Source organism: Carassius gibelio, chromosome A2 (genome assembly GCF_023724105.1).
Source record: "Carassius gibelio isolate Cgi1373 ecotype wild population from Czech Republic chromosome A2, carGib1.2-hapl.c, whole genome shotgun sequence".
NCBI lineage: Eukaryota > Metazoa > Chordata > Actinopteri > Cypriniformes > Cyprinidae > Carassius > Carassius gibelio.
The window spans coordinates 12,967,569-12,986,358 of record NC_068372.1 but is presented as its reverse complement, the minus strand read 5'-3'; the positions used below and the strand labels follow the sequence as shown (position 1 = coordinate 12,986,358).

The window sequence follows — 18,790 nt, the reverse complement described above, 5'->3', positions numbered from 1 at the left end:
GATGGAACAGGGTTTTGAGCAATGCTTATTTGGACATCTCTTAATCATCATTGTATTGCATTTGTCCCCAAAATTGAAACTAAATTTCAGGTGTTTTTTCCTTAATTGTGAGCTCGATATTATCAATGTGACATACTGTATGAAACACACAAGCTTGATGTATAAGAATGATACAAAACATGTATCTAAACTAGGGCTGGCAATTTTTTGAATATAATGTTTTGCAGTTTTATTTATTTATTTATTAGTTTTAAAAGAATGACTCTTTTGAATAAATAATTAGCAAATGTTAAGCTACAATTTGACATGTTGAGAATATGGTAATGGAAAGAGTGATGAGAAAAATCACTCCGACCGCATGACGGCGCAGCTGATTACGTGTAAATACTCTAATGTTAATAATAGTTTACTATTTATCTAAAAAAAAATTATACCGATACCTTGACTTCGATACCGGTTCTTGAACAATACTTTTTTTCAATACCAATTTCATGCAATCCGTTTGAACAAGATCACATTAAAAAAAAGTTTTCTTTTTCCATTTTATGTTTTTATAGACCTTTCAAAATACATAGCTTAGACAGAATCATAATTTATATAAATTTTCCACTGATTTACTGATGATAAACATGCTGCTTGCGTTCAGCGGATATTCTCCAAAATGGCGCTATGGTGATGTGGAGAGATACAGAGGAGATGAATTGTTGAATAAAGTTGTTCTTTTTGTTTTCGACGCATACAAAAAGTATTCTCGTTGCTTCATAGCATTTTGTTTGAACCACTGATGGCAGATGGAGTATTCTGATGATGTCTTTCATACTTTTCTGGACCTTGACAGTAGAGATGTTCCGATACACTTTTTCTCTTCCCAATACCGATACCTGGGCTCAGGGTATTTGGTTGGTCCAGTCTGAAATACTGCAAAACAGCGGACATACTGCTAACCTCTGGTCTATAATATAGAAGTGGCTTCACTGTCTGTTGGCAGTTAAGAACGCGATGAGTGATGCAGTAATGTATAGATCAGTGCTGCTAACGCGTTTTCATTTCTTCTTCGCTGCTCTAAACAGGGGTTGCTTGTGGCAACACAGCATAACTTCCTGTGTTTGCAATGCATTCTGAGCAGCGAAGAAGAACCGTGCAGCGGTTAAACAAAGCTAGCGGTCATAACTAGGTCTTGTTTAAGAAAATGGTATCGGATCGGTAGATGGGTTCATGTTCTCGCCGATGCCAGAATTTGTTGCGGTATTGGTGATATTTCCGATACTAGTATCGGAATCGGAACAACTCTACTTGACAGTGTATTTTACTTGGCAGTCTATAGGACAGTCACAAGACTCCCCATCTTAAAGGGGGGGTGAAATGCTCGTTTTCACTCAATATCCTGTTAATCTTGAGTACCTATAGAGTAGTACTGCATCCTTCATAACTCCAAAAAGTCTTTAGTTTTATTTTATTCATAAGAGAAAGACAGTCTGTACCAATTTTTCCCGGAAAAACACGACCGGCTGGAGGCGTGACTGGTCCCTTAATGCTAATTTTTTTTTGGTAATCTGTGCAGGGTTGTCTTGCCCTGGCAACCAAAAACACACTTCTTTTGTGACTTTCCGCGACGCTCTCGCTCTGATCAGTGAATCGCTCTGATCAGTGAAATGTCTGTGCTCAGCCTCGCTATACGGGAGCACACGCTCTTCTGGCAGAAGTGTCCTCAGGACCCATATAAGGAAATTCCGCTCCATCTAACGTCACACAGAGCCATATTTAAAAAAAACTTTCCGAAACTTGTGACAAACCGGAAGGAGTATTTTGGGAACAAAAATACTCCTTCAAACGTACAACTTAATTTTTGAAACTTTGTCCATGTTTAGCATGGGAATCCAACTCTTTAACAGTGTAAAAAAACTCAGTATGCATGAAATAGCATTTCACCCCCCCTCCTTTAAATGGCTTTAATATACAGTCAACACAAGACAATAATAGATGGCAATCATGGAGGTAGGAAAACAAAGTTCTTTATGAACTGCATGATTGCTTGTAATAAAGATTAAAATGCAAATTAAAAGGCAGTATAGCTGACTGTTTCCCTCGATGATAAGTTTTAAATTAGAATGTTTGTGATAATGTAAGAAAAGTAATTAAAATGTTTTGCCACTTGCTTGAGCAACTTAATATATTATAGGCTAAATCTAGAAGTAAATGCAAAAAGTAAAGAATATTGAATAATGTGTTTCTTATATTTATTGTGTTTAAACATCCATGAAATATTATATTACTGTACTGTGTAAAGAAAAAGAATCACAATGCTGAAAAAGCATTTTCAGAAACAATGTTTGGATTTTAAATCAAAATGTTGTGTTTGTAGTAAACAGCCACAGGTCATTTGCAGACTCCTGTGTGAAAGCACAGTCCGCATACGCACTGCAAATGGAGTATGTGAGAACCTGGTGTTGGCTGCCTCACATACAGCTCTACACATAATCAGGTATGTGACAAATAAAAATCTTGAATCTTGAAAAAGGCGGCTTTAAAAAGATCAGTTTCGGGGGTAATGCTTTCTGTGATCGGCCACAAAAAACCTGATCAGAGCACCCCTGCTAATTACAGGGACAGTCCCAGAAGGCATTCATGTTAATGAACTTGATTCTGTGGTACAGTGAAAACAGAACATAATAGTTGCCCCACTCTATGTCCTCATTCAATGTTTCTTTGTTACATCAGGAGCTTTTTTTTTTTTTTTGCAACAGTTGCTTCCATGACCCCGTAGCTAGACAGCTGGTGTACAATATTTTCAGAGAGATAATTGGTATTTTTCAGTCGTGAGATTTAGCTATGGTCTCCTTAATTCTAAATTTGTAATGTTAGATTTTTGTTAAATGTTGTCCTTTATGATCAGAAACTCCAGACCTTTTTGGCCATAATTAAGCAATATAATTTGAGCAAGAAGGCTGTTGTTCTAAATATTCGAACATAGGGCTGGGTGATATGGCAAAAAATTTATTTTTAACTAGTCTTGAATTTTTACTTTTTAAAGATTTTTAACTTGAAAATGTAACTACAACATAAAGAACAAGAACTATACAAGTAGTAGTTTGATTCGATTACGCAGCTTTTCCACAGTTTTTGTTTCTATGTAAACATGGACGCATTTGATTGTTACCCTCGTGTCTACTGCAGTGTCGCATGAAGAAAAAATTCAATCATGGTAAAACATTACATTTAAAATAATCGATAAAATAGGAAAAAATGCCCAGCCCTATCAGAACACCTTTGACAGTTATTCTGGGAGTATTTCTGATTAATTTGTTGAATGAAACTTGTTTCCACATACTGCCATGACAATGTAACCAGCAGAAAGACCTGGAACGGCACTCAGGGCGTGTCCAAATACACTTTTGCTATTTTAACGATGGAAGAACAGTCTGTGTGCCGGGTGACATTCAATAAACCAACCAGAGTGTCATCTCCCATTCCCTTTAAGAGCGAGATGTGCTCGCGCCATGGCGGAGCGCTATTTACATGGCGGAATTTGTTGGTGGAAAACCTGAACACTTCTCAAGTGAAGAAACCGATCTGCTCATGCGCGAAGTTAAAGTGTGTGAGCCGATCAACTATGGAACAAGCAGAAATACACCAAAGCTCCGTGCAATGAGTCAGAATATATATATATGTGTGTGTGTGTGTGTGTGTGTGTGTATTGGCACGATTGTTCAAATAATTAGCCAATTGGTAATTTCATTAATCATTGTAAGTAGTAATGGGCTGAATTGCAAATAGGTAGCCTAGTTCTAATACACCCATTCTATTCATCATCCATCAAATTCACCCATTGGCCTCTGACCATCATGGTCTCCTAACAATCCCCATATCTGCTGATTGGCTTCATCATTCTGTCTCCTCTCCACCAGTAAGCTGGTGTGTGGTAGACGTTCTGGCACAATATGGCTGCCGTCGCATCATCCAGGTAAAAACACCCATGGGCACACAAATGGGCACAAATGCTAATTAAACGACGTGGCGCTGAATGGGAAAATGCGAACGCCGTCGGACTAAAACTAGCAACTTGTTTTGCTCAACTCAAGACTCCTAATACTATTTAAGTGTAATGGTGTGTTGGTGTAATTTGACACAATGAGATACTGTTTTCTGTTTCCATTCCACAGATGCGCATAAACTCAATCGCAACCTGCCTTTTTCTTGCATAATTTAGCAGTGCCAGTCAGAATAGGCTGTTATTTGTGTTTTCAAATATGGAACGGTGACTTCAGCAGCTAATGGAATTTAGTAACCCAGTAAGTTATAAGTAAAACCAATTGTTGTAAAATAAAGATTTATTTTCTTTTACTTCCCACTTTATTACTGTTTTCTTAAATTATGTTTTCTGGTGATATCAGATGTTATTTTAACACATAGCAGGAAAAAAAAAAGAGTAAATGTAAATTCAGGGGTCTTATTCCCCTACCTCACTTAAGCTCGACTGTGTTTCTTATTCCCCTCCTCCCGTGTCTTCTTAGCATTGTGCTGACAGTGTGGCAAAGCATGCATCTATAACTAAGCATAAAATGTGTCTAGTCTGCTACTTTCAGAATCCTCTGCTTGGTGGAATGTCTTGTCTCTGGCATGATCCTCGTTCCACTGTGACCGGCCTTCACCGTTACCCACTTTGTCAGTGACAGCTCAGCTGATACATTACAATGTAACAGAGTCAGCCACAACTTCGTGCACCTGATATTGTCCAACTTCAGTGCTCAGCAAAGTATTGGAAACTCTCTAATTTTTAAGAAAAACAAGTTAGCTGGAAGATTTTGGACCTTAAAGGTATTAACATGAGGCTTCTATTTAGCATTAGGCTTAATCAGGCAGGACAGGAGTTTGTAAGTCATTAGGCTGCATGATATATCAAAATGATTGCACATGTAAATATCGCAATATGCATCGCCAGAGCATGTTATATCGGAATCATTTTAATAATAGGCTACTTAAATCAAAATGTTCCAAAAGATCAGAGTTTTAATTCAACGCATATAGCAGATAATTGCTTGATGTTAAAAAGTTAAGTGCAATAAGTTGAAGAAAACAACTGTGCCATCTCGTCTTGCAGTCCTACTCGCACCTGAATACAAACAGCATAGAAACAGAAAAGCATTTCAGACAGCTTTTCGCATCTCCTCATGTTTGAACAGACACATACACAGAATTATGTCAATAGTACCCGTCTCAACGATCATTCTCGTGAATGCAGTCGGTTAAGTTTTAAATGAATGTAAACAGCTGAGAAAGATATTGGATGTGTATGATTATGTTGGATCTGTGCAGTCAGATTTAAAGGGACAGCAGCCTATAAATACATGCTGATTATGTCACTAATGTAAATCAAACAACTAAACCGCAATAACAAAGATTAATCTAAATTTAGTTCATCCAGTGAACACAATGCTGTGTTGTTTTATACTTAAATATTACATTTCTGTAACTGAATACTACTATTATTTTATCTGTGCTAGGGATGCACGATATTGGATTTTGGCCGATATTCGATATGCCGATATTTTCAAAATAATTTTGGCCGATGCCGATACCGATATCTATATATATACAAATTTTTCGCCTGATATATTTAAACTTTAATTTTACTGAAGAGAAATCCATGTATCTCTTCTATACTGATTCTACCATAAATTTATTATTTTACAAATGTAGACAGACATTCACATCTGAAAAACAGGTCAATTATTTCACTTGGAGAATATCGGTTTGGCTCATCGGCAGAAATATTCATATCGGCTGATACCGATGATGGTCATTTTAAGCTTTTATCGGCCGATACCGATGTTGTGCCGATATTATCGTGCATCCCTAATCTGTGCTTGTAAATTGTTTTATTTTATTTTAAAAAAAAATTTCCTTTTTTCTTACTTGTCTTTAATGTTTTCATGTTTGAACTTTCTTAGACTGTAGTTTATGCTGTGGTATATGAAGAAGTACTTCAAGTGTATGGAAAGCAAAATAATAATGATATAAAATGTCATTTAATAAAAATAAAATAAAAAATCACACTGATGTTAAAATGACATTTTCTGATTTGTAACATTACTTTTTATGTAATGCTAAAACACTTTGCATTTCACTTTACAAAGTTATAGTGATTCTTTCTTTTCCAAGAAAGAATGTGAAACAAATTGGTTATATAATTTTCATGTTCATTTTTAAATATAACTGCAATTTATTTTACACACTTTAAACAATATCATATTGCATATTGAATATTGCATTTTTAACAAGGTATCCCATATCACATTTTTCTTCAATATTGCACAGCCCTATTCATTAATGAGGTATTATCATTCTGGTCTGTTTCAGATGTGGCTGTCCAATGTGTGTGAAACTGGATGAGACAAGGGCTCTTCAGGAGCCTTTGTGCAGATATTCCTGCAGTTACTGAAGAGGACCTCTGAGCAGGTGAGAATAATTATCTGTGCATGTTTCTTTTCAACTGAATTAGCTTAATTACCAATTAGATGTACAATTAGATTATTTTTCTTTTCTTTTTTTTCTTTCTTTTTTTTTTTTTTACAGTATTGCGATTTTTAAAATGAAATTTTTTTCAGCTCTCTTTTAAAGCTCTATTTTCTGTATTATTCAACAAAGACAAGCTAAAATATCATTGTATAGTATGACCAACACAATATTACATTAAACTGAAACTTTATTTTCTATAGGCCTGTTACAATAAAATTAAACTCGGTGAGTGATGCCGTCATATTTTCTACATTTAGCTTTTGAATGACCAGCAACCTGCCTGGGTCTGTGCGACATCATTTATGGCTCTTCTCTTCCCTTTCACAAACTGATCCATCTCCAATTCTAAGTTATGTCCTTTGGCTGTTTACGGTTCTATTTCTTTTCGTTTTCTGCTAATGGCCCACGTGCCCCCTGCAATACTCATGCACCCCACACTTTGAGAACCACTGCTTTAGAAAGACTTAAATAAGTGTGTGTATATATATATATATATATATATATATATATATATATATATATATATTAGGGCCGGGACTTTAACGCGTTAATTGAGATTAATTAATTACACAAAAAAGAACGCGTTAACTAAGATTAATTAATTACAGAAAAAAAAATTCCCGCATTTTTAATAACTTTTTTTTGCACCGCGGAACGTTTCTCACTGGATGAGTTTCGGCGGACCGATTATACTGAAGCACCAACTAGCATTCGCATATCACTGCAGCACATCAAGCCTCAAGTATCACCTTAACGCAAAACATATAGCAGCTAGCGTGGACTTTACACTTTATGTTGAACTATGTATTATTTTGTTGGTGCAACAGTTTATGTTGAACTCTTTATTGTTTTGGCCAAGGTTATTGAGAGTTGGACTTAGTATGTTATGGCCTCTGAAGCAACAGAGAGATGTTTTCTAATAGTCAGTGTTTCCAATGTTCTGAATGTAATTGACAGTATTGTGTTTTACTTAAAAAAAAAAAAAAAAACACTTTACAGAAGGTTCCAGCACCTATAAGCTTCCTGAATTTCTGAAATGTACTATTTCTAAATTGTTTCTAAATATGCTATTGCTACACTTCATGGCAAAAATTGCACTGGTCTGCTAGACTTGGTTGAACAAAAATAAACAATATTTTGTTGCTTAAGCTTATGTTTTTAGTCATTATTCAATGGTATACTATAAATCCATGTGAAAAAAAATTACTTCTCACTGTTCTCAGGTCAAATATGTATCTGCGATTTAAAATGCGATTCATTTCGATTAATTAATTACAAAGCCTCTAATTAATTAGATTAATTTTTTTAATCGAGTTCCGGCCCAATAATATACATATATATTATCGGGGTTTTTAATTAACGTGAGACTCTTATTGGGCGATAACCCAAATGGAAACCTCGACAAGACGCACGCCTGTTTCACACATACTCCATCTGCAGTCCGTGTGCCTGACTCATACTCATTGACAATCGATGCACTGCTGCAGACGCACCGCTTCTGGAACTCACTCACGGACCGCAACTGCGTGAACACTGGAAGCTGTTAACATGGGTGCGTAAAAAAAATATGCAATGCAAATGTACTGCAGACGTAGTATGTGTGAAACAGGCTTAAGGTTGTTTGCACCTTGTGCAATATGGAATTAGTTTACAGCTTTCTCAAGCAGTTTGTGATGCATTTTGGAAACAGGAGATGAGCCCCTGGTCTAATGCACCACCTATCTTGAGAAACCCGTTCAAAAAGACTTAACGTTACTTTTAGTCATTATTTTATTTGGGTAGCACACATATTCTGAATGCCTACGGCAGAATTCAAATGAGCCAATTTAATCTAGATTAATCTAGATTAATTCCAAAACTACAGTGATATTAATCTAGATTAAAAAAATTAATCTATGCCCACCACTAATATATATATATATATATATATATATATATATATACACACACACACACACACCCACACACACACATACATTACCTTATTAAATATATAATTTTAAGGTTCAGAGTCTTCAGTAATGAAATGGACCTTAATACTGTTACTGCTTGAGTAATTTCAATGTGCCATTTTGAAATACGTTCATATTATATACGCTTTCAAACATTTCTGTGCCAGGGTTGCCAAGTTTTCACAAAAAAACCCACCCAATTGCTACTCAAAACAAGCCCAATCACATTTTGAGGGGTGTACACTGGTATTTAAGGGGGTAAAATACATGTTATATTGAGGGATTGCCCATTGAATTAGCAACACTGTGTGCCTACTTGATGTTTCCTCTGAAGATTGCTTAGCAAATCGCAGCCTCTGTGATTGAAAAATCATGTTTTTTCAAATCACGATATTATCACAAATGCAATTAAACGTTCAGCCCTAATCTTAATGGTTGCCTCTAATTTTAAATGGAAAGAGCACACTAGTACAGGCAAAGCCTTAGTTTGTTTTTATGAAGAGATTTTTTATTATTATTATTTGTATCATTTATTTGATTTGGGATTTGTTTTAAATTATTTTAATTTAGTTTCATCATTTAACATTTAAATTTCTCAAAGAATTGTGCAGCATTTTGTCAGAGAAAAAATATTTTAATTTACAATTCAATTTACCGTATTTTTTTGGACTATAAATCGTATATCAATCAGTCCAAAAATACATCATGACGAGGAAAAAAAAACATATAAGTCGCACTGGACTATAAGTCGCATTTATTTAGACCCAAGAACCAAGAGAAAACATTACAGACTACAGCCGCGAGAGGGTGCTATATGTTGCTTAGTGTAGGCTACAGGAGCACTGAGCAGCATAGAGCATCCTCTCGCGGCTGTAGACGTTAATGTTTTCTCTTAGTTCATTTCTCTTGGTTCATGTCAAATTAATTTTGATAAATAAGTCGCACCTGGCTATAAGTCGCAGGATCAGCCAAACTATGAAAAAAAAGTGTGATTTATAGTCCGGAAAATACGGTAATTATCATATTTTGTTAAAAACAATTGTGAGAAAATTGTATAGTGAATCTATTATAGTGAATTGTATTGCATCATATTGAATTGAGAGAATAGTCACATTCCTAGTGTTGATATTTTGTAACTGATACACTAGGGCTGGGCAAAAAATCGAATGCGATTTTCATTTGCATCTCATCAGTAAAGCCTCCTTTGATAAGTAGATAATCTCCTGCAAGTGTGTTCAGATCAGAGTATGTGTGCGGAGTGAAGTGGCAACAATTTCCCCTCCGCACTCTGAGCATTTAATATTCACTCCGCTCCCAGTAAATGTAAATGCCGCTATGGGACAAATTCACCGTTAAATGACAAGCTGAACAAAATTGCGTTCAAAATCGCTTACGTATTTGATTTATTTTGCCCAGCCGTACTATAAACTATTCAACATGTACACTTAAAGGGGAAAAGGCTCTCTGATACATCACTTATGATGAGTCGCTTGTTGTATTACTCATTTGTAAGTCTATTAAATGTTGAATAAAAATGTAATTATAAATTGCAAATCTCTTTAGAGAGTACATTTTTGCTATAGTCTGTCACTATTACTTATAATTAGTATAAGAAGTTAGTATTCACAGATAATTTGAATAGTTGAAGATTTAATCTAAAATTTAAATATTTAATATCAGCCAGTAAATGGCACTAAGTTACAAAAATGTCCTCTGGATCTTCCTTTAACTGATAAGGTACAAATAAATTGTGTATCATTGACATTTTTATTACATTTTATTGAGCATCACAAAATATCACTTTTTGGATAATCAGCTATAGGCTACTTCCAGACTCTGGAAGACTTTTACAGTTCATTGCACTTTTATAAGGTTTTAACTTGTTAGCACTTTCTATTCCTGGTGCATGTGGAAAATATTGTATTTATGTGCTCATGAAAAAGGCAACTTCCCTTTCAGGTTCACACGGCACTTGGCAGGGTGGAGTTTCTTGACCCATGGAGAATTACTTCCAGGCTGAGGCCTTTAACCTGGACAAGGTGCTGGACGAGTTTGAACAGAACGAAGGTAAGAAATGCTTGCAAAACCTCTACAGAATAAAGCTCTGACATTCAGGACCGTTCTGAGGGCATACTTCTGTAATGTTAGACAGAACAAAAGATACTCTGTCTCAGCACATTTACATATCTTCAGATAACCCACACAGTCCGGTGAATTAGAGCATAAAGAACTAAACGCAGAGGGAAGTAGACTAAATGTTTGACATTGCCGCTTGTGTTGAACTTCACACAACATGGCTAGCAAAAGCAGGTAACTGTGCTGGTGGCAGCAGTCTATAGTGTAAATGGGGTCAATTGAATTAGCATTTCCCCTCAGGACTACTGCCTCTCCCTGATTTTCCTGAACACTGTTTAATTGGTGTCACATAGTCAAGCACATGTAATTTACAAGGTTAAGGTGGCATGTGCATTTGAGTTATAGCAGGATATTGCAATTAGTTTTATTTTGTTCACCATTCTGGTTAAGCGGACAACAGCCCCTGCTGCACAGCCATATAAAATTGATTGTTTGAAATCTATCGATTGCTTTGTCCTGCATGCCACAAAGACCATTAAAGCCACACAGATTTGCCTCACACACAGCCACCCTCTTAGTGTCGGAATGAATGTGTATTTCCTCTCTGACACTAATCTTGACAGATAAATGGGGGTGAAAAGAGACCCAAAACTATTAAACAGCCTGAGAAGAAAGGCGAATAAGCAAGGAGAGCAGTGTCTATATGTGTGTGCTTGATCACGCTTGGATGTATGTATGAGAAAGGGAATCTCTGCCCAAATTCCAAAGTATTCATGTGTCAGTTTGACAGATGGATCCCAAGGCGATGAACAGATTGGCCCACTTCCTTAACATTTTCCAATCTAGTCTGACCTCATTTCTCAATTTATCTTCTGCTTGTTTCAATCTTCTCAAAAAGGAAGCTAATGAGCTCTCTCCTCATCCTTTCAGATGAAACAGACACACCGACTCTTTCGGATGCCAAGTGGACCCAGATTCTCGCCCCGCCATCGCACTTTCTTTCACTGAATCCAGCACTGACCCACTCCGACCTAAGCCCAAGGGACAGCCCTATCAGCTTCAAGCCGCTTCTAGATGCCCAGACATCAGACGGCCCGTCTTTGGCTGAGGTCACCAGGTTAGAGGGGAAACAGGGGGTGGGACAGCAGCCAGAGGGCAGGAGTGAAGAACGGCCAGCAGATGTGCACAGTCCTCCTCTGCCCCAGCCCAACATTGGCAAGCTGGTGAGCACTGATGGGCAGTTGGCAGAGTTGCCGTCCTCGAACAGAGTGGTGCTTGAAAAAGGCTGTCCAGATCTTAGTGGCGATGATGAGACAAGTCAAACTGTTACAGATGACACTGGTCCCAGTGAGTTTAAGATGGAGCAGAATGGTACTGACAAGGGAAGTGGTAGCGGTCTTCAAGATTTCGCTGTTCTCTACAAAGAATGTGGAAATGGGCCACCAGTTTTGAATAATGGTGTTAAGATGGAAGCAAGCAAGACTGGCAGTTGTTCACCTGTCCATGAGCTCGGAATGAGGGACTGTAATCTGGTATTTCCAGAAGGAGGTAATCCCCAGAAAGGGGAAGCAGTTTTGCAAAAATCAGTGAACGGTGGCAGAGAACTGGATCGTGAATGGGAGAATCATGAGGGTGCCTTTCAAAATGGAGGACTGGTTGAGAATGGAAGTGCAGGGAAAGACACCATGGCATCAAATCAGGAAGAGAAAGAGAAAACGATAGAGAGTGACCACGAGGGAGTGTACAGAGAGTTTGAATCATCCAATGGTCTGACTGTGCATCATGGTGGAGATGCACAAAGCCAGCCAGCGGTCCCTTCAAAGGAGGACTTTGTGACGGAGGAAAAAGAAATGGAGGAAAGCAAACAAGAGTTTTGTGATCCAGTTCGAGGAATGGAATCTGGCAGAAAGGGCAAACTCAACAACAACCGGCTGCAGCCTGTCAGCGTTCCTTATGGTGGTGCCCGCCCGAAACAGCCTGTCAGTCTTAAGCTGCAGATTCCCCAGCCTTTCTCGAACCAAGTCCATAATGAATTTGGCGCCACTGGCAAGAACAAGAACCTGGAGCCACAGTGTGGAACAAGAGGGCTTGAGGAGCCTTGTGTGGCAACTGAGTCTGGGGTCGTTCGAATGAATGGAGAGCATGGAGATAGCCCTTCAGGGTTACTCATCCCTTCAGACAGTCCAGATAATGACCTTCAGGCAGGACAGCAATTGAAGAAACCCTTCAGCTCTTTGGGGGAAGTGGCTCCTGTTTGGGTTCCTGACTCTCAAGCACCCATTTGCATGAAGTGCGAAGTTAAGTTCACATTCACTAAAAGAAGGCATCATTGTCGGGCTTGTGGCAAGGTAAAGTCTATTGTTCATTATTGTGGTGTTTTTAAGTTTATTCAAATCCCCTATCCAAGTATTTAACTTACAAGCTGTAACTTGTTTGTGCCATGGACATGATATCTTAATTTGCACAGGCTATTTAAGAAATTATGTGATCTTAATATTCTAGAGTAACATGCATGGGTGTTTTATCTGATCACCCAGATTTCAGAAAGAGTGGTCAATAAGTGTTACATACCTGACCAAAATTACGCTGCTTTGAGTCAGCTAGTGGGAGGCGGACTTGGTAATCGTTGAGCAAGTCCCAATCTGTGAAATTGTCTAAATCATTTAGGGAGAAATGGTTGTCAATTTAGCAATTAAATATAACTGCAAGACTGCTGGAATAATGCCTTAACTGCTGAATTGTTGATGACATTTCCACAGATATGGGCAGGAAAGAACAACTGGAAAAAACAGTGTAAATGAAATGTAGCTGTGGTGCAAAATGGTTTAATCTGACAGAAATGTGATTGCTCTAGACTAGAGTTGTAACGATAATAGATTTTGTTGGTACAATTATAGTCTGAAGAATAATCATGGCTCCAAGTGGAGCGGTTAAACTTTTTCACGGCTCGGTTTATTTCACAGTTGTAGAGTCATGGTTCGGTACTTTTTACAAGCGACAACACAAATAAATACAATAGAGTAAGGATACAAATAAAATAAACAGGGATTTTCCGTTTTTTTTAAGGGAGGTCTAGCATTAGTTTTTAGGTACAGAAATCAAAAAAGTAATCAAATGTAAAACAGCATTGCATATTGGATTATATAAATTTAAGATTGTTCTTTATTTAAATTACAAAAGTTTTTCAATCAAGAGCAGCTGATCCAGTGCACTGATACAGTAGGGCTATGTTAAGCCGGCTATGTCTGCTGTAGGATACTCATTAAGACAGGCATTTTGACATAATTTTTGTGTGAATTTGTCCATTTAAACACAATACTTCAGAGAGAGCTTAATATTTGCGTGGGTTTGCGTGTTTCAGATGAACGCACGCACAAAACTTCTCACTGCCTGCGCGAGCTCACGTCCTTTGGCTCTTAAATGTTTAAATTGGCAAAGCTTAAATGAGTTTAGATTAAACACAGATATCAACGTGCTGTTCAGGTCTCAACTGTGTGCGTGTGCTATCTGCACCCGGGAAGTGAATAGTTTGTCCACAATTTTTTTTTTTTTTTTTTTTGTGATGTCTGGGAAGCCAGAATGTGCATGATCCATCAACGGAAACGTATTCGCTGAAGACTGTTTTTACATGTTATTTATAGCAAACCATATTACAGATGTTTAACAAGGTTTAAGTTGAACTGCGATCCCAGCGTGTGGAGAACCGAACAGTTCAATTTTTTTTTCAATAATCCGTCCCTTCCCTAGTTTCAAGATTATCACCTTTATTATGCATTCATTAATTTCACAGCACTTCTAATGTATAAAATCACATGAACACTCTTTAGATTTTATAGTGTTATTTATTGCTGCCTTTTGAAACCGAAATAACAGAAACCACATAATGCGGCACAAAATGATAATAAGGGCAAACAAATATCTTTCCCTTTGGATTAAAAAAAAGGTGACCCCTGCTCTCTGAACATTTATGTCAGTATTTCCCTTTTGAAAATAACAAATGAATATATATATAAAAAAATTAGTTTTCAGTTTGTGGATTCTTTCTACATTTCTTTTAGACCTGTAGTAGATAACTTGGAAATATGGTGAAAAAAAAAAGGGTTTTGACTTTATTTTACATATAGCCTGAGAAAATCATGTCTATTCTTTTGGTTTGTGAGATCAGAAACATTCAGTACAGAACATTGTCAACGCTGCTCAACAAATTTTATTAATAAAATAGCTACTAGATTTCTACATTTTATTCATCCCTCATCAGCAACAAAGGAAAACATCGCTGTTTGAAGTAACTAAAATCAAAGTTTAATTGTTTGTAGAGAAAGACGCACAGATGCAGATAACTCGCACAATTGTCACCCCTCTCTCTCTCTCTCTCTCTCTCTCTCTCTCTCTTGATTGAATAATTAATTCAAGTAAAAGTTTTCATTAACTAATTCAAATAAATGTGATCATACCGCACTATTTAATCTCTGTCTGATTTGAAGCGGCCAGAATACTAGAGCTAATGATCCATAACTTCGCATTTTAAAGTTCTTGCCTTCACTTCGGACATTAAATTGTTTAATGCATAGCTAGCTATTGATTATCCCCTATGTATCCGTTCCTTAAGCAACTTTTTTTTTTTACGGCAATAATTCAATGATGCCCTAGTCATTCTTCAGGCATTTCTTTAGTGGAAATAATGCTTCTATCATAGTTAGTATAGTGTGTAGATGCTGTCTCTGGAAAGCATGGCACTTTAAACTGATGCTCTTGTGTAATTTTGTTTTCGTTGTGTTGCAATAGTTCCGTTCCATACTTGTTGTTAAAAAAAAAAGTTTTGATCGTCTAAGAGGACTATTATTGTATACTATATGCTACCGTATACTGTTTCAGGAATGACAAATGCAAGTGTAAAAAAAATTAAGCAAGTGAAGTCATTGCTATGTTTGACAGTGATGTGAACTGTAGCTCTGGATGGACAGGATCTGACAAGCCGATGTCAATAATAAAACTGTGCATTAAGGGATTCCGAATAAATTCGGTGTAAGCAGCAGCTAGTCTGTTGGCCAGGAGATACATTTTTGGCACTTTTTTTCATGTCATCTTCATGAATAAAAAAATTATCTTTAAGAAATTTCACTGGAAGTTTACGAGCTGACTTATCTAAATGCGGAAGTTCTTAAGCATGCTTTGTCTGTATAGTCCATTAACATGATGTTTTAAAGCATGGTTAATAGTGAAATAGTTTAATTGCTGCATCCCTACTCTAGACCACTTTTTCTGTTCTGAGAACTGGTTCATGACTGATCCATATAGTTTGCACTTATGCATCATTTGTTATTATGTTTGGACAGGTGTTCTGCGCTGCTTGTTGTAGTCTGAAAAGCAGGTTGATGTACATGGACAGGAAAGAAGCAAGGGTGTGTGTTACCTGCCACCATGCAATTATGAATGGTGAGTGATATGAAACTCATAGGAAATGGTTATAAATTTCCCTCTATTGGCTGGGAGATTTGTACCTCAAAATTTCCCAAGTTGAATCACTTAACAGGAGTTATAATTGTATGTCTTTTTTTTTTTTTTTTTATATACAGAAATTTACCAGTTAACAACTGAGATTAGTTTTACAGTGTGAATAACCAGATCAATTCTTTGTCTCATTAGCTCAATCATGGGAGAACATGGTAGGTGGTTGCAACCAGAGCCCAAATCCCAACAACCCATCTGAGTACTGCTCCACTCTTCCTCCTCTGCAGCAAGCCCAGGCATCAGGAGCACTCAGCTCCCCACCCCCAACCGTCATGGTGCCTGTTGGTGTCCTCAAACAGCTAGGGTCTGAAGGTAAATTCTGTAGAATTTTGCCAAAAGCCTTGTTTATTTGTAGATTGCTGATTTTGACTTTTCAGCAGTGTTCAAATTGTGTTAGGACACTTTGTGAGTCCACAACCGGTAAACTTCATTATAGGTCTGTTTAGTGGGAGCTTCACTTACTGTAACCTTATCATGCACTAACAACTACTGTTGTCATTCCTTAAAACTCAGTCATCATTTACTCGCCCTCTTATCATTCCAAACCTCTATGACTTTATTCTGTGGAACACAAAAGATAATAATTTCAGAAATGTCTCAGCATCTCATTGTCCATACATAGGCGTCAATGGTTACCAAAGCTATCTGGTTACCAACAGGGGCTGTCACAATATCAGATTTTCACTACATGATTATAGGAGTCAATATTTTATTTTATTTGTTTATTTTGTAATTTTGTTCAGTAAATCACACTGCAAATAAAAATGTAGGAAGGCGGAGAGAGAGTTTGTAACTTAAACATCACCTGTCATCTCGTCTGACCTGATTTTGTGCAGCTGTAGTAACTACGCATTGTGTTGTCATATTTTTGGGGTTTTATGATACACAAACACCACATAATATATTAGAGAGACTGACTTATTTACAATATTGTGTTTAATATTAACAAGATATTATATATATTGAAATTAATTGTGATTAATCCCACCTAACATTAAGCTTTTTTTATTATGCTTTTATATTGCGATAATTTCATATTCAATCTTGAAAACAACATAGTATATTTTTAATATTTGCTTAATGGCATCTTATGATTGAACATGATTATCATTGATATAGGGCCCTATGAAATCTGTTTTATTTTTTCCCAAATTCTGTTTTATTTTTTTCAAAATTCATTTTTTTTCTGTTTTACTTTTTCTGGATTCCCGTGGATTCCGTCTGGATATTGTAAAATTAAACCGGACTTATTTTGACGGGTTACCGTACCTTTACTGTTCTGTGTATGTGATACTACAGTCTGTGGTGTGATATGACTCTAGTTTTACTGAAATCAAACAGTCAGATGCTCATGAAGTTCCTCATGTGTTTACGTCATCAATAGTGAGAGGAAAGACGCAGAAATGACCAGAGCGTAATGCGCGTTTCTTCGGCATTCATTAACAGAGACACGCAGAACATGAAGGATTAATATTTAAATAGACTCTTCCGGTTTAATATTTACAGATATAAGTCCATATCGCAATTTGATGTAAGTGCAATGACCTACTTTTGAGTAATTCATTCAAAATTTGACCAATTCAGTGACATTCCGCGTTAAACTGTAAATTCCGTTTTTATGACTGGATTCTGCGATTCCGTCCGTGTTTTCTGCATCGGAAATAGGGCCCTACTGATGCAAATACTACTGATGTCTCAAGGAAATCGTTTTTTTTTTTTTCTACCCCTTAATATTTAACCATTGACTATAGGCATTCAACATTACAGTATAATTGAGAGTATACATTTAACATTTATTTGACTTTAAAAAATAACTACTTTTAATTTAAGTGAACTTAAAACAATTTTCACATAAACCCTATAATGAATGTCCTATTTAGCTACCTTTGCCCTTCAGCAAGTAAGAAATTTACAGAAATTAAAGTAATTAAACATTAAAATAAAAAAAAAAACTTTAAGCTGCAAAAGTTATTAACTCTTTTTTTTCTGTTCTTTGAACAAGACATAAGGCAGCTTTGATCACCTTTTTGGTAACTTCATGACTTAACTGATGACATAACTACAAGATTGCATGCTTGTGGTTTAATTTGCACTTTAAAATACAATTATATAGAGCTCGTGCCACTGCATTTTTGTGTGGGATTGAAGAACCTGTGTTACGAGCACATAATGGCTGACAGGACAGGAAAATACATTTTTTAATGACATAATGGCCAGAAAACCTCTCATCGGACTAGGGATGCAACGATACCATTTTTTCATAACCGATCCGATATCTAAAAATTCTAAGTATTTGCCAATACCGATCCAATCCGATACCAGCACATTTTTTTTTTTTATTCAATATAGAATTTCTATACTTCTGTGTTGACCTGATCATCATACTTTTGTGTTAATCACAATCTACTGCATATAAAAAACTTAATTTTAATGAAAAATGAAAAAATATATAATCATAAATGATTACAAAAATATAATTTTAAACTAGGTTGGTAGATAATTCAGCAGCAAAATATACTCTAGATTCTAGAAAAATCACGGGTTCACAATAATTTTATCAAATTTATTGAAATATTTATAAACAAAAGTGAATAAGTCTAAAATATGGTAAAATGTTACACATTGCTCTTTGTATCGTTCTAAAATACATTATTGAAAAAAACAAGTATATACATTTATATAGAAATCTAAAAGACGTTTCTTTTAAATCTATAGCACAGCAATAAAGGCAGCAA

General features: G+C 36.4%; 1 protein-coding gene across 3 annotated transcripts in view; it reads left to right on the top strand.

The window, feature by feature from the left end:
- Positions 1-18,790, top strand: part of LOC128026773 (zinc finger FYVE domain-containing protein 9) — a 34,171-nt gene that overhangs the window by 2,349 nt on the left and 13,032 nt on the right. For 2 of the 3 annotated variants that reach the window (XM_052614046.1, XM_052614057.1), the window contains exons 2-6: positions 6,358-6,456; positions 10,428-10,535; positions 11,475-12,892; positions 15,881-15,980; positions 16,191-16,367. In XM_052614046.1, the coding sequence (XP_052470006.1) occupies positions 10,466-10,535; positions 11,475-12,892; positions 15,881-15,980; positions 16,191-16,367 (1,765 nt within the window). In that variant the 5' untranslated portion in view covers positions 6,358-6,456; positions 10,428-10,465. Of the gene's footprint in view, positions 1-2,362; positions 2,483-6,357; positions 6,457-10,427; positions 10,536-11,474; positions 12,893-15,880; positions 15,981-16,190; positions 16,368-18,790 lie in introns of all 3 variants that reach the window. The other variant, XM_052614051.1, reaches the window with a different exon arrangement.